Below are 17,091 nucleotides of genomic sequence, written 5' to 3'. Positions count from 1 at the left end.
AGTACCAAACATATAAACCAAAGGAAATATATTGAAATCAATTAGAGAGAAAAATTAAGTTGCCTACAAGGACAAGCCCATCAGGATCACAGCAGATTATTCAACACAAACTTTAAAAGCCAGAAGGGCTTGGGGTGATGCATTCAAAGTTCTAAAAGATAACAACTGTCAACCAAGGTAACTTTATCCTGAAAAGCTATCCATTATATAGATGGAGAAATAAAAACATTCCATAACAAAAGCAGGCTAAAGGAATATTTGAAGACAAAACCAGCTCTATAGGAAATAATTGAAAGATTCCTCCATGCTGAAGGGAAAAAAAAAAGCACACATATAAGGAACCTTGGTTGGGGGGGAACCATACTCAAATACTAGTTAATACAAAACAGCAAAGGTAAAACTGGAAGAGCTACAGAAAAATGGTAAAAATAAACACACACCTTTCAGTAATATCTCTTAATATCAACAGCCTAAATGTCTCAACCAAAAGACATAGGTTTTCAAACTGGGTTAAACAGCAGGATCCTTCAATTTGTTGTCTCCAAGAAACTCACCTTTCTATAAAGGATGGACATTATCTTAGGGTGAAAGGTTGGAAAACTGTGTTTCAAGCAAATGGGCCTAGAAAACAAGCAGGCGTTGCTATGCTAATATCTGACAAGGTAGACTTCAGTCCAACATTAGTTAGGAAAGATAAGGAAGGTCACTTTATATTGATTAAAGGCACCCTCCAACAGGAGGACATTACAATCCCAAACATATATGCACCTAACACGGGGGCTTCCAACTTCATCAAATAAACGCTATTAGAACCAGGGTCACAGATAACACCAAACACAATTGTAGTGGGTGACTTCAACACCCCATTCTCATCAATTAACAAGTTATCCCAGCAAAAAATAAACAGAGAGGCATCTGGATTAAATGAGGTCATATAAGAAATGGACCTAATAGATATATATATAGGACATTTCATCCAAATGCTGCAGAATGCACATTCTTTTCAGCAGCACATGGAACATTCTCTAAAACAGACCATATATTAGGACACAAGCAAATCTTAACAAATACAGGAAAACTGAAATAATTCCTTGCAGTCTATCTGATCAGAGATCAAACTACAAATCAATAGCAAGAAAAACTATAGAGCATACACAAAATCATGGAACTAAGCAATACACTACTAAATGATGAATGGGTCAATGAAGAAATCAAGAAGGAAATAAAAAAATTTATAGAGGGGGAGGGAGGGAATTAACATGGGATTTTTTTATAATCATGGAAAATGCTAATAAAAATTTAAAAAAAATTTATAGAGTCAAATGATAATGAGAACACAACATACCAAAATCTCTGGGATACAATGAAGGCAGTCCTAAGAGATAAATTTATAGCTTTAAGTGCCTATATTAATAAATTAGAAAGGTCGCAAGTAAACGACCTAATGCTTCACCTTAAAGTCTTGGAAAAAGAAGACAAACTGAAAAATCAGTAGACGGGAAGAAATAATAACGATTAGGGCAGAGATTAATGAAATAGAAACAAAAAAAAAAAAATCCAAAGAATCAATGAAGCAGAATTGGTTCTTCGAAAGCATAAACAAGATTGATAAACTCTTTTTTTTTTAAATAAATTTTTTTCTTTATTTTTATTTATTTATTTGAGTGCGACAGAGAGAGAAAGAAGGAGAGAGAAAGAGAGAGAGAGAATGGACGCGCCAGGGCCTCCAGTTGCTGCAAACGAACTCCAGACGCGTGCGCCCCTTTGTACATCTGGCTAACGTGGGTCCTGGGGAATCGAGCTTCGAACCAGGGTCCTTAAGCCTCACAGGCAAGCGCTTATCCGCTAAGCCATCTCTCCAGCCCAAGATTGATAAACTCTTAACAAATCTGACCAAAAGAAAGAGAGAAGAAACATAAATTAATAAAATTAGCTATGAAAAAGGCACTATCACAACAGATACCAGAGAAATTCAAAAAATCATAGGGACAAACTATAAGAACATATACTCCACTAAGTTTGAAAATCTGAAAGAAATGGATGATTTCCTTGATTTATATGACATACCTAAATTAAATCAAGATGAGATTAACCACTTAAATAGACCTATGGAGATCTAAGCAATTATCAAAAATACCTCAAATAAAAAAAGTCCAGGCCCAGATGGATTCACTGGTGAATTTTACCAGACCTTCATGGAAGAACTAACTCCATTGCTTCTTAAGCTTTTCCATAAAATAGAAAAAGAAGGAATCCTACCAAGCTCCTTCTACAAAGCCAGCATCACCCTGATATTAAAACCAAGCAAAGAGAGAGCAAAAAACTAAAATTACAGAATGATCTCCCTTATGAATGTAGATGTAAAAATTCCCAACAAGCTGGGTATGGTGATGCATGCCTTTATATCCCAGCACTAAGGAGGCAGAGGTAGGAGGATCACCATGAGTTTGAGACCACCCTGAGACTACATAGTGAGTTCCAGGTAAGCCTGGGCTACAGTGTGGCAGTACCTAGGAAAAACAAAACAACAACAAAAAAGTCTCAACAAAATATTAGCAAACAGAATACAAGAATATATCAGAAAGATCATTCACCCTGACCAAGTAGGCTTTATCCCAGAGATAGTTCAACATATGCAAATGGATAAATGTCATACATTATATAAATGAACTGAAGGACAAAGATCACATGATCATCTCATTAGATGCAGAAAAAGTATTTGACAAAATACAACATCCCTTCAGGATAAAAGTCCTACAGAGACTGGGAATAGAAGGAACAAATATCAACATAATAATGGCTATTTATGACAAGCCTACAGCGAACATATTACTCAATGGAGAAACTTGAAGCTTTCCCACTAAAATCAGGAACAAGACAAGGATGTCTACTGTCCCCACTTTTATTTAATACAGTACTAGAAGTCTTAGCCATAACAACAAGGCAAGAGACACAAATAAAGGGATACAAATTGGAAAGGAAGAGATCAAGTTATCATTATTTACAGATGATATGATTCTATATATAAAGAACCCTAGCAAACTGTTAGAGCTGATGAACACCTATAGCCATGTAGGAGGATACAAAATAAACACATAGAAATCAGTAGCTTTCCTATATGCTAACAACAAACACACAGTATGAAATCAGAGAATTATTCCCATTCACAAGTGCATCAAATAAATAAATAAATAAATAAATAAATAAATAAATAAATAAATAAATAAAGTACCTTGGAATAAACCTAACCAAGGAAGTGAAGGATCTCTACAATGCAAACTTTAAAACACTCAAGTGAGAAATTGCAGAAGACACTAGGAAATAAAAAGACATCCCTTGGTCTTGGATTGGAAGAATCAATATTGTGAAAATTGCAATCTTACCAAAAGCAATGTATACATTTAATGCAATCTCCCTCAAAATTCCAATGGCATTCTTCTCAGAAATAAAAAAAAAATCCAAAAATTCATTTGGAAGCACGAAAAATCTCAAATATCTAAAACAATTTTGAGCAACAAAAATAAGGCTGGTGAGGGCTGGAAGGATGGCTTAGCAGTTAAGGAATTTGCCTGCAAAGCCAAAAGACCCAGGCTGGATTCCCCAGGACCCATGTTAGCCAGATGCACAAGGGAGTGCATGCATCTGGAGTTCATTTGCAGTGGCTGGAGGCCCTGGTGTATCCATTCTCTCTCTCTCCCCCTCTTTCTCTGGCAAATAAATAAATAAACAAATAAATAAAATAAGGCTGGTTGTATCACCATACCTGATTTTAACCTATACTGCAGAGCCATAGTAACAAAAACAGTATGGTACTGGCACAAAAGCAGACATGTTGATCAATGAAACAGAATCAAGGACCCAGATGTAAGTCCGGGTAGCTGCTATGTCCACCTGATATTCAACAAAAATGCCAAAAATACTCATTGGAGAAAAGACAGCCTCTTTAGCAAATGGTGTTGGGAAAACTGGATATGTATCATAGGAGGATGAAAATAGATCCTTTTCTCTCTCCATGGACAGAATTAAGTCCAAATGTATCAAAGATCTTAATACCAGTCCTGAAACTCTGAAACTTCTAGAGGAAAAAGTAGGGGAAACCCTTCAACATACTGGTCTTGACAAAGACTTTCTGAATATAACCCCAATTGCTCAGGCAATACAACTACAAATTAACCACTGGGACCCCATGAACTTACAAAACTTTTGTATGGCAAAGGGCACTTTGAATAGACCAAAGAGGCAACCTACAGAATGGGAGAAAATCTTTGCCAGCTATACATCTGACAGAGGACTAATCTATGATATACAAAGAACTCAAAAAATTAAATAATAAGAAATCAAACAACACAACTAAAAATAAGCTATGGAACTAAATAGAGAGTTCTCAAAAGAAGAAATACAGATGGAATATAAACATCTAAAAAATGTTCTACATCCCTAGTCATCAGGGAAATGAAGATTAAAAAACTAGATTGAGATTCCATCTCACTCCTGTCAGAATGGCTACCATCATGAAAAGAAACGATCATAAATGCTGGCTAGGATGCGGCAAAAGAGGAACCCTTCTACATTGTTGGTGGGAATGCAATCTGGTCCAGCCATTGTGGAAATCAATGTGGAGGTTCCTGAGACAGTTAAAAATAGATCTACCATATGACTCAGCTATAGCACTCCTAGGCATATATCCTAAGGACTCATCTCACCACCTTTGAGATACTTGCTCAACCCTATTTATTGCCACTCTATTCACAATAGCTAGGAAATGGAACCAGCATAGATGTCCCTCAACTGATGAGTGGAAAATGAAGATGTGGCACATTTACACAATGGAGTTATACTTAGCAGCCAAGAAAAATGAACTTATAAAATTTGCAGGAAAATGGATGGATCTGGAAAAGATTATACTAAGTGAGGTAACCCAGGCCCAGAAAGCCAAACATCACATGTTCTTTCTCATATGTGGGTCATAGCTACAAATGATTGAACTTCTATGTGAGTAGGAAGAAATCTTAGTAGCAGAGGCCAGTAATCTAGAAAGTAGATACAAAGGAAATAGAAAGGGAGGAGGGGGGGCTTTATAGGATGCTATTATATATATGTAAGTAGAAGAACAGATTAATGGGGGTGAAAAGGCCTAAGTAAGGTCAGGGGAAAAGATTGAGTAAAGGAAAGGTGGAGGGAGGGCTAATCAAAATATAAGAGGATATAAATAAGTCATATGGAAACCTACTTGTTTGGACAATGGAACACTCAGAAGCCGTAGATTGTTACTAGAAAATTTTCAGTGCCAGGGATGGGATACCTTCCGGTGAGTTGTTGGCCACGGAGGTCCCTGATGCCTCCAAAAGATTACAGGCCATTGCCAAGGCCCTTGGTTTCCCATGAGGAACAGATGGTAAGTCTCTTGCTAAAGACACCACATACCTGGGCTGTAAGGTCATTCAGAAATCCTGCTGGAGCTGAGCTGAAAACCTCCTCCATATAGACCAGCTGACAGAAAGCTGGAAAAAGCCACTCTGCACACAGCTCAATGGGAGAGAGAGAAATCACCAGTGAAGATACTCCACAGTGGACACTGCAAGCCTTATATTTGGCCAGCCAGGCCAAATGAGCCAATGGGTGCAATATTGGCACGTCTGTTATGGGGGAAACCAACTGCCCTCTAATTTAACTGGAGGCGGCCTGCTCCATGGGATGCAATACATCCCTGATACCAAAAACCTACAACAGGGGTAGTCATGAGCCCTAGGGGTGTCTGGCTAAATGTATTTACTGTGCTCATCAAACTGCCCAGTAAGCACTTCTCTTAATGTTCATACCCATATATTAATTACTTTTGGTTAGAGAACCTTCCGTTTTCAGATGGCAGTGACCTTGGGATGACTCAGAAGGCACCATGGTGCTGAGTAGATGTGACAGAGGAGTGCTCAGCACTGAAATATCCCTATCACACCTTCCAAGACTCAGAGTCCATTGGGGAAGAGGTGGCGGAAAGAATGTAGGAGCCAAAGGAAGGGTAGGACTCCTTACACAGTGTTCCTCCACAGAAAATGGCCTGGATAGCCAAGACCTCACAGTGCCTGACACTACCTACAGAAGACCATCATAATAGGAGGAAAAGATCATGACATAAAAATAAAAAAGAAACTGATTGAGAGGGGAAGGAGATATGATGACTCCTTACTGAGTGCTCCTCCAGAGAAAAAAATGACCTGGATATCCATGACCTCACAGTGCTTGACACTACCTACACAAGACCAGCATAGGAGGAGGAAAAGATGATGGCATCAAAATAACAGAGAGACGACTGATATGATGGAGTTCAAAGGGAAAAGTAGGGGGCAGGGAATTACTATGGGATATTGTTTACAATCATGGAAGTTGCCCATTAAAAAAATAAAAGAAAGAAAATGGAAATGAGGTCGGGACGGGGTGTGGGAACTTCAACGTGGCATGTCACTAAAAGGGGACCTGGGGGTGTCCTAGCGTCGGTCCCTGCTCGGGAGAGCTGACCTGCATTTTCGGTAGCCTGAGACGGAGCCCCGCACGCAGGAGCCCAGGCGCGGCCGGCTGGGGGGGATCCCGGTGCGGCCCGCGCACCCCGCCCCCTCGCGTAGATGGCGACGTCGGGTGTTGCGGCCCCTTTAAATCCCGGCCGCCCCGCCCTTCGCCGTCGACTCCGCGGCGGCCCCGGATCCAGGCCGGGCCGCGGCTCCCGCCGCCCAGCCCAGCCCAGCCCGGCACGGCCCTGCCGCCGACCCCCGGCCGCCAGTGTCCTGCGCCGCGGCGGAGCAGCCAGCGTGGTCCCGCCCGCCTGCACCCTCCGCCCGGCCCCGGACTCCCAGCTCCTCCGCGCTCCGGGGCCGGGGCCCCCGCCGCCTCCCGGCCCCCGCGCCCCGGCCCCGGTCCCCCGGGCCATGCGGCCTCGGCCCCGCCGGCGCCCGCCGCGCACCCGAGGAGATGAGGCTCCGCAATGGCACCTTCCTGACGCTGCTGCTCTTCTGTCTGTGCGCCTTCCTCTCGCTCTCCTGGTACGCCGCGCTCAGTGGCCAGAAAGGTGAGCTCGCACCCCGCACCTGAGCCTCCCTGCCCTCCCCGGCCAGCGAGCGCGGGAGGACGGCGCTCCCATCGTTGCCCCCACTTGTTTGCTGCGGGAATAACGCAGTTCTCAGGCCTGGTGGGAAGCCCGCGTCTGGCCTCTACAGGAGGTTATCTCCTCGCCAGGGGCTATCGTTCTCACTGGCAAGTTGAGGACCTATGGAGTTATCGGTAAACACAAGGTCACAAAGGTAGGTGTGAGCTGGTGGACCCAGGGAAACAGCTCCAAGCCCTGGACAGGAACAGGTACAGTGTTGCATAGACAGGTGAGGGGACAGCCAAGACATCCCTCCACCCCACCCACTGCGTCCCATCCCTTTGCTCTGCTGCAGCTTAGGGCTGCCCTACTACTGTGAACCCTTCTCTCTGGGGCTGAAGCTCCTCCAGAGTACTCTAGTCAGTACTCCTGCAGATACCTAGGTCTGGTGTAAGCCTTCCTGTGTCTTCCAGTCTTTGCAAAGTGAGAAGAGGGCTTAAGGATCTGGTGGTGCACTCAGTCCCAGTACTCAGGAAGGGAGGTTGAGGTAGGAGGATCACTTTAAGTTCAAGGCCATCCTGGGCCTACAGAGTTCCAGGGCAGCCTATGCTAGAGAGAGATCCTGTCTTGAAAAACACAAGAATCTTAAGAGAAGAAGGCCTTGTGAGCAGCCAGTCCAGGACACTGTGCTACATGTTTACTTACTTACTGACCCATCTTAGTCCCTACATAACACACCTCTGAAGCTTGGGCAGGCTAGCCAGTCTAAGCCTGGCTAGCACTCTTGAGAGTAGAGGGGTGCGGATCCTAGCATTAGCGGGGATCACTTGGCAAAGGCTGAGTGGTTTGGGCTGAGTGGGGTCTGAGTCTCTGAGAGGCCTATGTCCAGGTCCACCCAGCCTGAGCACAGGAGGCACTAGGAAAAGCTGCTTCCTTCCTTCAGGCCTCCTTGTCTTCCTGCCTGGATTAGCCCAGGCGCCTAGCCCTCTGCCTCCCTCCTACAGGCTACTCCCTGTTCACCAGTGCCACACTAGATGAGGCTGGGGGAGGAGGCCTGGGGGAGTTACAGGCCTCCTTAGGAGGCCAAGTCCAGCTCCTCCCTCTACCAGGCTCCTGCTCAACCTATCCTGCTTCTGCAGTTCTATTTGGGTGGAGGCCTGAGCTGGCCTTGGGGCCAGGATGAGACAGTCCCAGGCCAGGGATCCTGAGGGGAGATCCCCAGGGCTTGGCATAAAGATGATGTGGTGGGGGAGAAAGGCTGTGGAGATGTGATGAGCAACTAGGACAGGGAATGACCAGGGCAGAGTTCTGTGTAAACGGGGTGTGTCATTCAGGGGAGAACATTTTGAGCCCTTGGGAGAGGGGCCATGAAAGCCAGCTGGCTTAGAGGCCTTGGTGGGACCAGGGCTGAAAAACTGGACCAGGACATCCGATTGTGGGTGGCGTGATTAGATCTTGTGCTTCCTCCTCAGCCAGGCAGATGTTCCTCCTGCAGCCACAGGGTCCCACCTGATGTCAGGAGCTGCAACCTGGGGCCCCAGCAGGATGTGTCTTTTGGGAGCCTAGTCACCACAGGGACTAACAAGAAGAGTGAGAAGGACACTGGGACTCTCTGTGTTGAGGGGGAAACCAAAAGGCTTTTACTGTGGAAGCCTAAGGAACAGGAAGGTACCCCAGCCATCAAAGGATGGGGCTCAGATGCAGGGCTTCTTCCTCCTAAGGAACTTGTAGGATTATGGATAGAGTAGTGACCTGGGTCTGCTTGGTCCAGGGGCTGCACTGTTTCTACTGGGATCAAGCTATTTCTACTGGGACCCAGGAAGGTCAGGTCTTTGAAGTCTTCAAGAGAATTCAGAAATCTGGGCTATCGTGTGGCCCCTACTTATTCTTCCATGTAGACAACTCTGTATTAAAACTTCAGTGAAGCCACACTCAGCCAGTTCACTGCCAAATTGGAGCTTGGATTCTATTTTGCAGCGGATGTGGGGTCCAGGAGATGGCTCAGAACACAGGGGAAAGGCAAAAGAACCGGAAGAGAGGATGTGGGCTGGGAGCCAGACACGAAGGGGACAGCAGGAGGCATCCTAGGAGCCTGAGGCAAGTCCAGGAAGGACCTGGACTTGAACAGATGCACCCAGGACAAGGGTTCTGGCCCAGAGCTTAGCAGGGCTCCAACAGCAGCTTCAGATTCCAAGGACCCGTCTGAGGGGATGCAGATTCTCAGGAGGATAAGTGACCTTGAGGCTAAGCTACCAATCCTTTCCAATGTCCAGGCTTTTCCTGTCCTCCCTAGGCCTGTGCATCAGCAATGATGACCCCCTCCCACTACACACACACAATTCCATGGTCAAGGACTCCTGGGAGGATTCAAGACCTGGAGAGAGGTGGGATCCTGCCACTTTTTATTCCTGCTCCCTGTACCCTTGCTGGTTCATAGGAGCCCTTGAGCTGGACCTGGCACCTGCCTGTCACAAAGGTTGTAGTCCAGCTTGGCTTTGGAATGTGCTTTCTCAGCCAAGAGGGAACCAGGTAGAATATTGTGGTTTGTGAGCCTCAGGACATCCTGACTAGCCTGCTTGCAGGGGAGAGTTGAAAGCCTCCAGGCCTCACAGACCCAATAGCCTGTAGAGCCCACAGTGGTGTGGCCACAGCTGCAGTTTTTCCCTGGAGCCAGCTCCAAGGCTGCTTCCCTGGGATAGGAAGGTGTGGATGCAAGCAGAAACCAAACACCTCCAGCTCCCAAGCAGCTCTGCCTCACCTGCTCAGCCCAACCAGCGAGACCAAAGACTCCCCGGACCCTCATCACTGACCTTCCTCACCACTCAGTCTACCAGGGGAGGCCTGGTGAAGGCCCAGCACAACCTACAGGGAAGCAGACCTAGAGCTTGACTCTCTGGCTTTGCAGGGCCCAAGCACAGAGGAGATAACAGGCAGAGAAACCAGGGATATGCTGGGCTCTTGTGGGCAATAGCAGGCAGTTCAGGGCTGGAAGGACATAGTGGGTTGTTGAAGAACAGGGCCTGCAGGGTTGAGAGAAATGCCAGCTGGGTTGGTGTGGGTAGGAGCCAGGCTGAGGAATGCAGGGGCCCATCACCTGCTGGTAAACAAAGGAAGCATGGGATCTAGGGAGAAGGGCAGGTCTTGGGGAAGGGAGTCCAGAGTAGCAAGCCAGTTATGCCTAAACCTAGGTGGCCAGGGTGATTCAGGGCAGTGTCACCCACCATGGCCCACCTGGGGCAGTCCAGTGTGGACAGAGCTTGGCCTACTTGCAGAACAGAACAGGTCAGGTAGGGACAGGGATCAGATCAGGGAGTCCCCTTACCCTCTTAAGTGGCTCCTCTCAGGGAGCTGCTTGGGATGGGGTCAGTAGCTCCAGTAAAGAAAGAGGGTTGATGAAGGAGGGCAGAGACTCCACATACTGGCTGAAGAAGATACCCACTAGCCCTGTCTGGGCAGCTCTGAAGTCTCTCCTGCACTGGCTAACAGGACTCTGAGGGCCTAGGCATTCCCTTTCAGCTGATGCTGTGGCCCAGTGCTGGGCTGGCTGGGGTTGGGGGTGGCTGGTCTGTGTTCAAGGGGTCAGGTTTCCAGGGTAACCTGGCTCCAGAGCCCAGCTCTGAGCCACAAAGATCTAGTAACCTGATTCCTTCCTCTTTCCCCTGTGGGGCTGTCCTGAAACTCAGGTGTTGCCTGGGCCTTTTAGCCCCTGATGTGATTGGGTGTAGGGGGCCTGGTAGGAGAAGGCTGCTGCTAGGGTAAGGAGTGTCTTGGAGGCATCTCCTTGGCTCCTTTCTCCCCCTCACTCCTCCCTCCTGCCATCTGCCTCCCTAAAGCACTTAGGTCTCTGCCGTGGATGCTCTAACAAGGTGTGTCCTGAAGTGACCAAATTTGGCCTTGATTCTGACCTTTGGTATTCGGGCTCTAGAGACAACACCATCTCAAGGTGCTGTCTGCTCACCAGAGATCAGGGAATGGAAGAGCTGCCTGGGGTAGGAGGGGAGTTCTGGAAGGCTTCCTGTACTTGGAGACAGCTGTGAAGACTACACAGGCTTTCATTAGTGTGGAAACTAGGGGATTCAGGCTGAGAAAACAGCTTGTGAAGATGTGTAGACATTTGACAAGGAAGAGGAGGTGTATTCAATGGCAAATAGAGGGAGCAAAAGCCAGCCTGACAAAGGCCTTGAGTGCCCCAGCTGGCAGGAGCTGCTGGCCCCCAGCCACAGAGATCTTGTTTATCAGTCTTGCTGCTGGTCCCTACCAGACCAGTGAAGCCAGGTGCTACACACCCAGGGACTCCTGTCCACTAACAGGCAGCCCCACCTAGGTTCCTAGCCCACCTGCACCTTGTGTGTAGGCCCAGAAATGCCAGCTCCCCCTTGGGTGGCATGCAGACCCTTTCAGGTGACCCAGGTCTAGCATCTCATTTGGGACTGGGGCCCCGGCTGATGACTGGTCGAGCAATCCTTGGGCTAGTTCATCAACTTCATCTCATGTGAGCACTGGAGTGGACTAGAATGGAAGGTGGGAGGCAGCAGCTGCAGTGAGACCCAGGGGTTGTGTGAGACAGAACCCAGTGAGTGCGTGATTGGTGTAGACCCTGAATGAAACAAGGAACAGGCACTGGGAACACAGTGTCGCAAACCCAGTGTCCAGGCTCAGTCCTTGTGGAATGGAAGAATCCAGGGAGGCTGGTGGTTCTGATAGGGCTTGGGGTGAGGCTACTTATAACCTTATCCTTAAAGCTCCTTATGCACTGAATCAGACTTTAGGTGTCAGACTGCTTGGAAGAAGCATGCGGTACAGAAAATAAGAGGGCTTTGGGAGCCAATGGGATTCCAACACAGGCTTAGGACTGCCCTGCCTAGGGCTGGAAAGTGATCCTGCCAACCTTCCTACCTCCGATACCTCAAGGGAGAAAATAACTGAGAATGGAGCGGGGGGGGGGGGGGGGGGGGGGGGGAATTAAGTCTAATGCCCTTGCTGGGACTTTTCCAACCCAAGCTGAGCATCGGTGTGACTTCACAGTGACCTGTATGCTACCCAAGATAGCTCTTGCGTGGCAGACACCACCACTTGTGGTGGCCCAGGAGGGAACTGGTCCCTTTTCTGGAGGCGGCCCCACCCGCAACCTCCCCTTTGACGGCCTTGTGCCCACCCCTGCCCCCAGGCGATGCGGTAGACATTTATCAGAGGGAGTTTCTGGCGCTGAGAGACCGCTTGCACGCGGCGGAGCAGGAGAGCCTGAAGCGCTCCAAGGAGCTCAACCTAGTTCTGGACGAGATCAAGAGGGCCGTGTCGGAGAGACAGGCGCTGCGGGACGGAGAGGGTAATCGTACTTGGGGCCGCCTAACAGGTGAGCTCAGGGGTGGACTGAGCCGGGTGCCCCAGGGCCAGACCGCCGCCTGCCAGTGGTGCCTTCCAACCCGACCCTTTCCGACCCACCCAGAGGATCCCCGGCTGAAGTCGTGGAACGTCTCGCACCGGCACGTGCTGCACCTGCCCACAGTCTTCCACCACCTGCCGCACCTGCTGGCCAAGGAGAGCAGTCTGCAGCCGGCTGTGCGCGTGGGCCAGGGCCGCACCGGAGGTAGGGGCGTGGCCCGGGAGGGGCGTGAGGCGGGCAGAGAGGAGTTCCCCGGAGCCTGTCCAGTGTCACCCCTCCGCGCCCCTGCAGTGTCCGTGGTGATGGGCATTCCAAGCGTGCGGCGCGAGGTGCACTCATACTTGACTGACACGTTGCACTCGCTCATCTCGGAGCTGAGCCTGCAGGAGAAGGAGGACTCAGTCATCGTGGTGTTGATCGCCGAGGCGAGTGGCCCAGGGCATAGGGATGGGGGACATGAAGGGAAGAACCACAGCACCAAACAACCATTTGGAGAAATACAGACAACAAACAGAAGTTTGTTCCTGAGGAAAAACCAATCAAGTGCAGACTTCAATTTCATTCACAAATTTATCAAGGAAGTTAAAAAGAAAGACACAGCTGAGTACACTCTCATGGAGCCTGATTAAATGGTCCCAATTACCTCCCTCCCCCTACCCCCCCCCCACCTAGGTTCCCGACCCACCTGGCCCAGAACCCGCTAAGCAGGCAGGTCACTCAGGATGGAAGGCTCACTCCTGAGTTGTAGGGTCATTGGAAGCAGTACTCCAGCCCCTCCCCTGTCCAGACTATTTGGGGTAGCGGGTGGGCTGAATTGGTGCTTGGTCTTTCCACAGACTGACCCACAGTACACATCTTCAGTGACAGAGAACATCAAAACCTTGTGAGTACTGTTAATGGGAAGGGCTAGTGGAGAAGGGAGGCTGAGGCCTGACTCTCTTAAGATGGAACCTGCCCTCTGTGGGGAGGGTGCTTACACTGTTCCTTAAAAGAATAATTATTTTTTTTTATAAAAGGAGAACACCTCTTCTGGAACCTCAATAGGCTAGTGGGGGTGCTGTATTGATTCTCAAGACAGAGGCAGGGTGGGTGTGGTGAGCTCCATAGCCTGCATAGTGCAGGGAGGCTGCACACCAACTGGGTCTTCCCTTACCCAGGTTCCCCACGGAGATCCATTCAGGGCTCCTGGAGGTCATCTCTCCTTCTCCTCACTTCTACCCTGACTTCTCCCGCCTCCGAGAGTCCTTTGGGGACCCCAAGGAGAGAGTGAGGTACTTACATTCTTTGGTGCCCCAGCAGTGAACCTCTCTGTACTGAGAGTCCCTGTTGTATGCCTGCAAAGCGTTTCCCTCTGTGCCTTGGATTTGCTCTTGGAGAACCCAACCAGGAGGGGGGTGGGTTCCACCTTCTCAGTGGCTTCTTTGTGGTAGTCCACTGGAGACCAAGGAGTCTTGCTCCTGAGGCCCCTGCTCCTGGCCCACAGGTGGAGGACCAAGCAGAACCTTGATTATTGCTTCCTCATGATGTATGCACAGTCCAAAGGCGTCTACTATGTACAGGTCAGCATGAAGCCCTTTCTACCCCTGCCCACTTGGGATCTTGATTGGCCTGGGTGGTGAGCCCTTCACTGCCCCTCATCCCTGCCTGCTTTGGTTAGGGTCACATTTGGGTGAGGGCATCTACTTTGCCTTGTGCCCTTCCTGAGTCCCAGCCCCCTTCCATGCACCCCTGTACAGCTGGAGGATGACATCGTGGCCAAGCCCAACTACTTGAGCACCATGAAGAACTTTGCTCTCCAGCAGCCCTCTGAAGACTGGATGATCCTGGAGTTCTCTCAGCTGGGCTTCATTGGTGGGCCACCCTATGCCAGCCTCACAGGCTTGATAGTTACACTTTGCTCCTACCCATTTCACTTCCTTTGCCATCTTCTTTTAGCACCAGTGCTGTGTTTATGGGTCCTGCTGGGAGTGCCCACTGCAGCTGCAGGACTCTGCATGGGGATGTCCAGGGTCACTGTCCTGACCCCTTAGGTCCACATTTAGCACCCAGGGGGCTTGCTGTGAGACCCTCCATGTGGTCCCCACAGGGATGAAGAGAAAGTAGTGTCCAACAGTACTGTCCACTCAGCATCCCTATCCCTGACTCCCACCCCCAGGGAAGATGTTCAAGTCACTGGACCTGAGCCTGATTGTGGAGTTTATCCTCATGTTCTATCGAGACAAGCCCATTGACTGGCTTCTAGACCACATCCTGTGGGTGAAGGTCTGCAATCCTGAGAAGGATGCGGTGAGCAAGGGATGCGCAAAGCCAAGGCAGGGAGGAGATGGGCCCCTAGATGCCAGCCTACGCTGTTCCTGTCCATGCCTTCAATTGCAAGGAGAGGGCATTGCTGGTTGTGGGAAGCCCTAGGTGTCCCAGTGAGAGGCCCTGTCCTTGGAGGGAGGACTGAGCTCAACCCTACAATGTTGCCCTCCCTTCACAGAAGCATTGTGATCGGCAGAAGGCCAACCTTCGGATCCGCTTCAAGCCATCCCTTTTCCAGCATGTGGGCACTCACTCCTCACTGGCAGGCAAGATCCAGAAACTGAAGGTGAGGTGTACCACGCCATGTGTTTGCAGGGCACAGTTTAGGCAAAGCAGAGTGGGGCGGGGCTCATGTGGACTATTACTTCCAAGGACAAGGACTTTGGGAAGCAAGCCCTGCGGAAGGAGCATGTGAACCCGCCAGCTGAGGTGAGCACAAGTCTCAAGACATACCAGCATTTCACCCTGGAGAAGGCCTACCTACGAGAGGATTTCTTCTGGGCCTTCACACCTGCCGCCGGGGACTTCATCCGCTTCCGCTTCTTCCAGCCACTGCGCCTCGAGCGGTCAGTGCTTACTTGGGGGAAGGACAGGGTGAACCACAGTTGCAGTTTCACTTCAGGGCCTGCAGGTGCTCCTTCTGTGCCTTCTCCCAGGAAATCCTCTAGTCCCATCATTACCTAGCCATGCATCTGTTTCCTTATGTGAACAGCATGGCTCATTGTGATGCCTTCCTGCCTTGTAAGAACGAAAGTTGTTCAGGGACACACATCGCCATAGTCCAAGGGTAAACCTTGGCTGCCTTGCATTGTCCATGGACTGCCCATGATGGTGCACAGTTTCCTTAGCACCTGGGGCTCCCTAGTTATACTCCTAGCCCAGGCGTTTCCTCTACTGGGCAGTCGCTCACAGGCCTGCCTGGTGTTTGTAGGTTCTTCTTCCGTAGCGGGAACATTGAGCACCCAGAAGACAAGCTGTTCAACACATCTGTGGAGGTGCTGCCCTTTGACGTGAGTGTGGCAGTGTGTGGGTGGGTGCTGAGACCTCCCTCTCTGGCCAGCCACTCCAGCCCAACCCTTTTGCTCTCAGAACCCCCAGTCAGAGAAGGAAGCCTTGCAGGAGGGCCGCTCAGCCACTCTCCGGTACCCTCGGAGCCCTGATGGCTACCTCCAGATTGGTGAGTAGGTCAAGGCAATCTGAGCTTCCCAGGCAGACCCTATTTAGGCTGGGCTTTTGCATTTGACTTTTTCTTTTATCTCTGAGCTCCACCGTCCCTACAGGCTCCTTCTACAAGGGTGTAGCTGAAGGTGAGGTGGACCCTGCCTTTGGCCCCCTGGAAGCGCTGCGCCTCTCCATCCAGACTGACTCCCCTGTGTGGGTCATTCTGAGTGAGGTGAGTGGCATGGTACAGGAACCAGCCAGTGAGACCACGGCCAGTCCTGAGGCCCCCTGCTGACCTTGAGTCTGACTCTTCTAGATCTTCCTGAAGAAGGCTGACTAAGCTAACGGCTTCTGAGCGTGCTCTCTGGCCAGCTGTGAAGCCCAGGTTCCAAGGATGTTGTCGCTGCTGCCCCCTCCCCCCAGAGCCAAGGGTGTCCACCCCACTGGGAGGGTTTTGCTTGGCACTGGGCTGTGGCGGGCCTGGGGTCCGCCGCTGGCCCGGAGGCCCCAGAAGCTGGTGCTGTCTCTGCCTGCTGGGCCGCGGGAGGAGGCAGGCGGCTCCCACACTGTGCCTGAGGCTGGCCTGCTGCCGCCCAAACTGAACTGAACCATTTGCCGGCCAGCTCCAGCCAGGCCGTTTTTTAGAAGAGCTTTCTCATGGGTGCCCGCTGTCTCTGGCGCGAACACTGGAATGCATATACTACTTTATGTGCTGTGTTTTTTATTCTTGGATACATTTGATTTTTTCACGTAAGTTCACATATACTTCTATAAGAGTGTGACTTGTAATAAAGGGTTAATGAAGTGTATGCCTCAAATGTGTTTCCAGCTGCAGCCATGCACCATCTCCATGTTTGCTTCTGCACTTGGTCAGATTCCTGGGTCCTTTTAACCTGTGAATGACTCTTGTGCCAGGAAACCCCACCCACTGCTAACTGGCTAGTTGGTGATAGTAACCTTGGCCTTTCCCCATAATGGCAAAGCCACACTCTTAGACCCCCCCCTTCCATGTGAGCTTCCCAGTGCTCTTGTGTCATAGCTGGACATGACCTCACCCTTACTTCATAGGAAGGTGTTATCTCCTAAGACAAGATCTTACTAAGTAGCTCAAGCTGTTCTAGAAATATATACTCCAGCTGGCTTTGAACTTGCTACAATCCTCCTGTCT

General features: G+C 49.7%; 1 protein-coding gene across 2 annotated transcripts; it reads left to right on the top strand.

Annotated features, from left to right (window-relative positions):
• The first annotated feature begins 6,906 nt into the window (after positions 1-6,906).
• On the top strand, positions 6,907-16,728 carry Mgat4b (alpha-1,3-mannosyl-glycoprotein 4-beta-N-acetylglucosaminyltransferase B). 2 transcript variants are annotated; one of them, XM_004666612.2, is made up of 15 exons: positions 6,907-7,057; positions 12,243-12,428; positions 12,522-12,662; positions 12,750-12,883; positions 13,295-13,341; positions 13,616-13,729; positions 13,942-14,017; positions 14,195-14,309; positions 14,614-14,744; positions 14,941-15,048; positions 15,135-15,328; positions 15,694-15,772; positions 15,852-15,939; positions 16,043-16,155; positions 16,240-16,728. In XM_004666612.2, the coding sequence occupies exons 1-15, from the start codon at positions 6,961-6,963 to the stop codon at positions 16,261-16,263; spliced, it is 1,647 nt and encodes a 548-aa protein (XP_004666669.1). In that variant the 5' UTR covers positions 6,907-6,960; the 3' UTR covers positions 16,264-16,728. The 2 variants fall into 2 exon arrangements, 1 of the variants encoding a protein (XP_004666669.1); XR_006637791.1 differs by having other exon boundaries at positions 16,026-16,155.
• Positions 16,729-17,091: the final 363 nt, after the last annotated feature.

Source organism: Jaculus jaculus, chromosome 6 (assembly GCF_020740685.1).
Source record: "Jaculus jaculus isolate mJacJac1 chromosome 6, mJacJac1.mat.Y.cur, whole genome shotgun sequence".
Classification (NCBI taxonomy): Eukaryota; Metazoa; Chordata; class Mammalia; order Rodentia; family Dipodidae; genus Jaculus; species Jaculus jaculus.
Note: the sequence above shows the minus strand (reverse complement) of the source record. Positions and strands in the feature narration are given on the sequence as shown.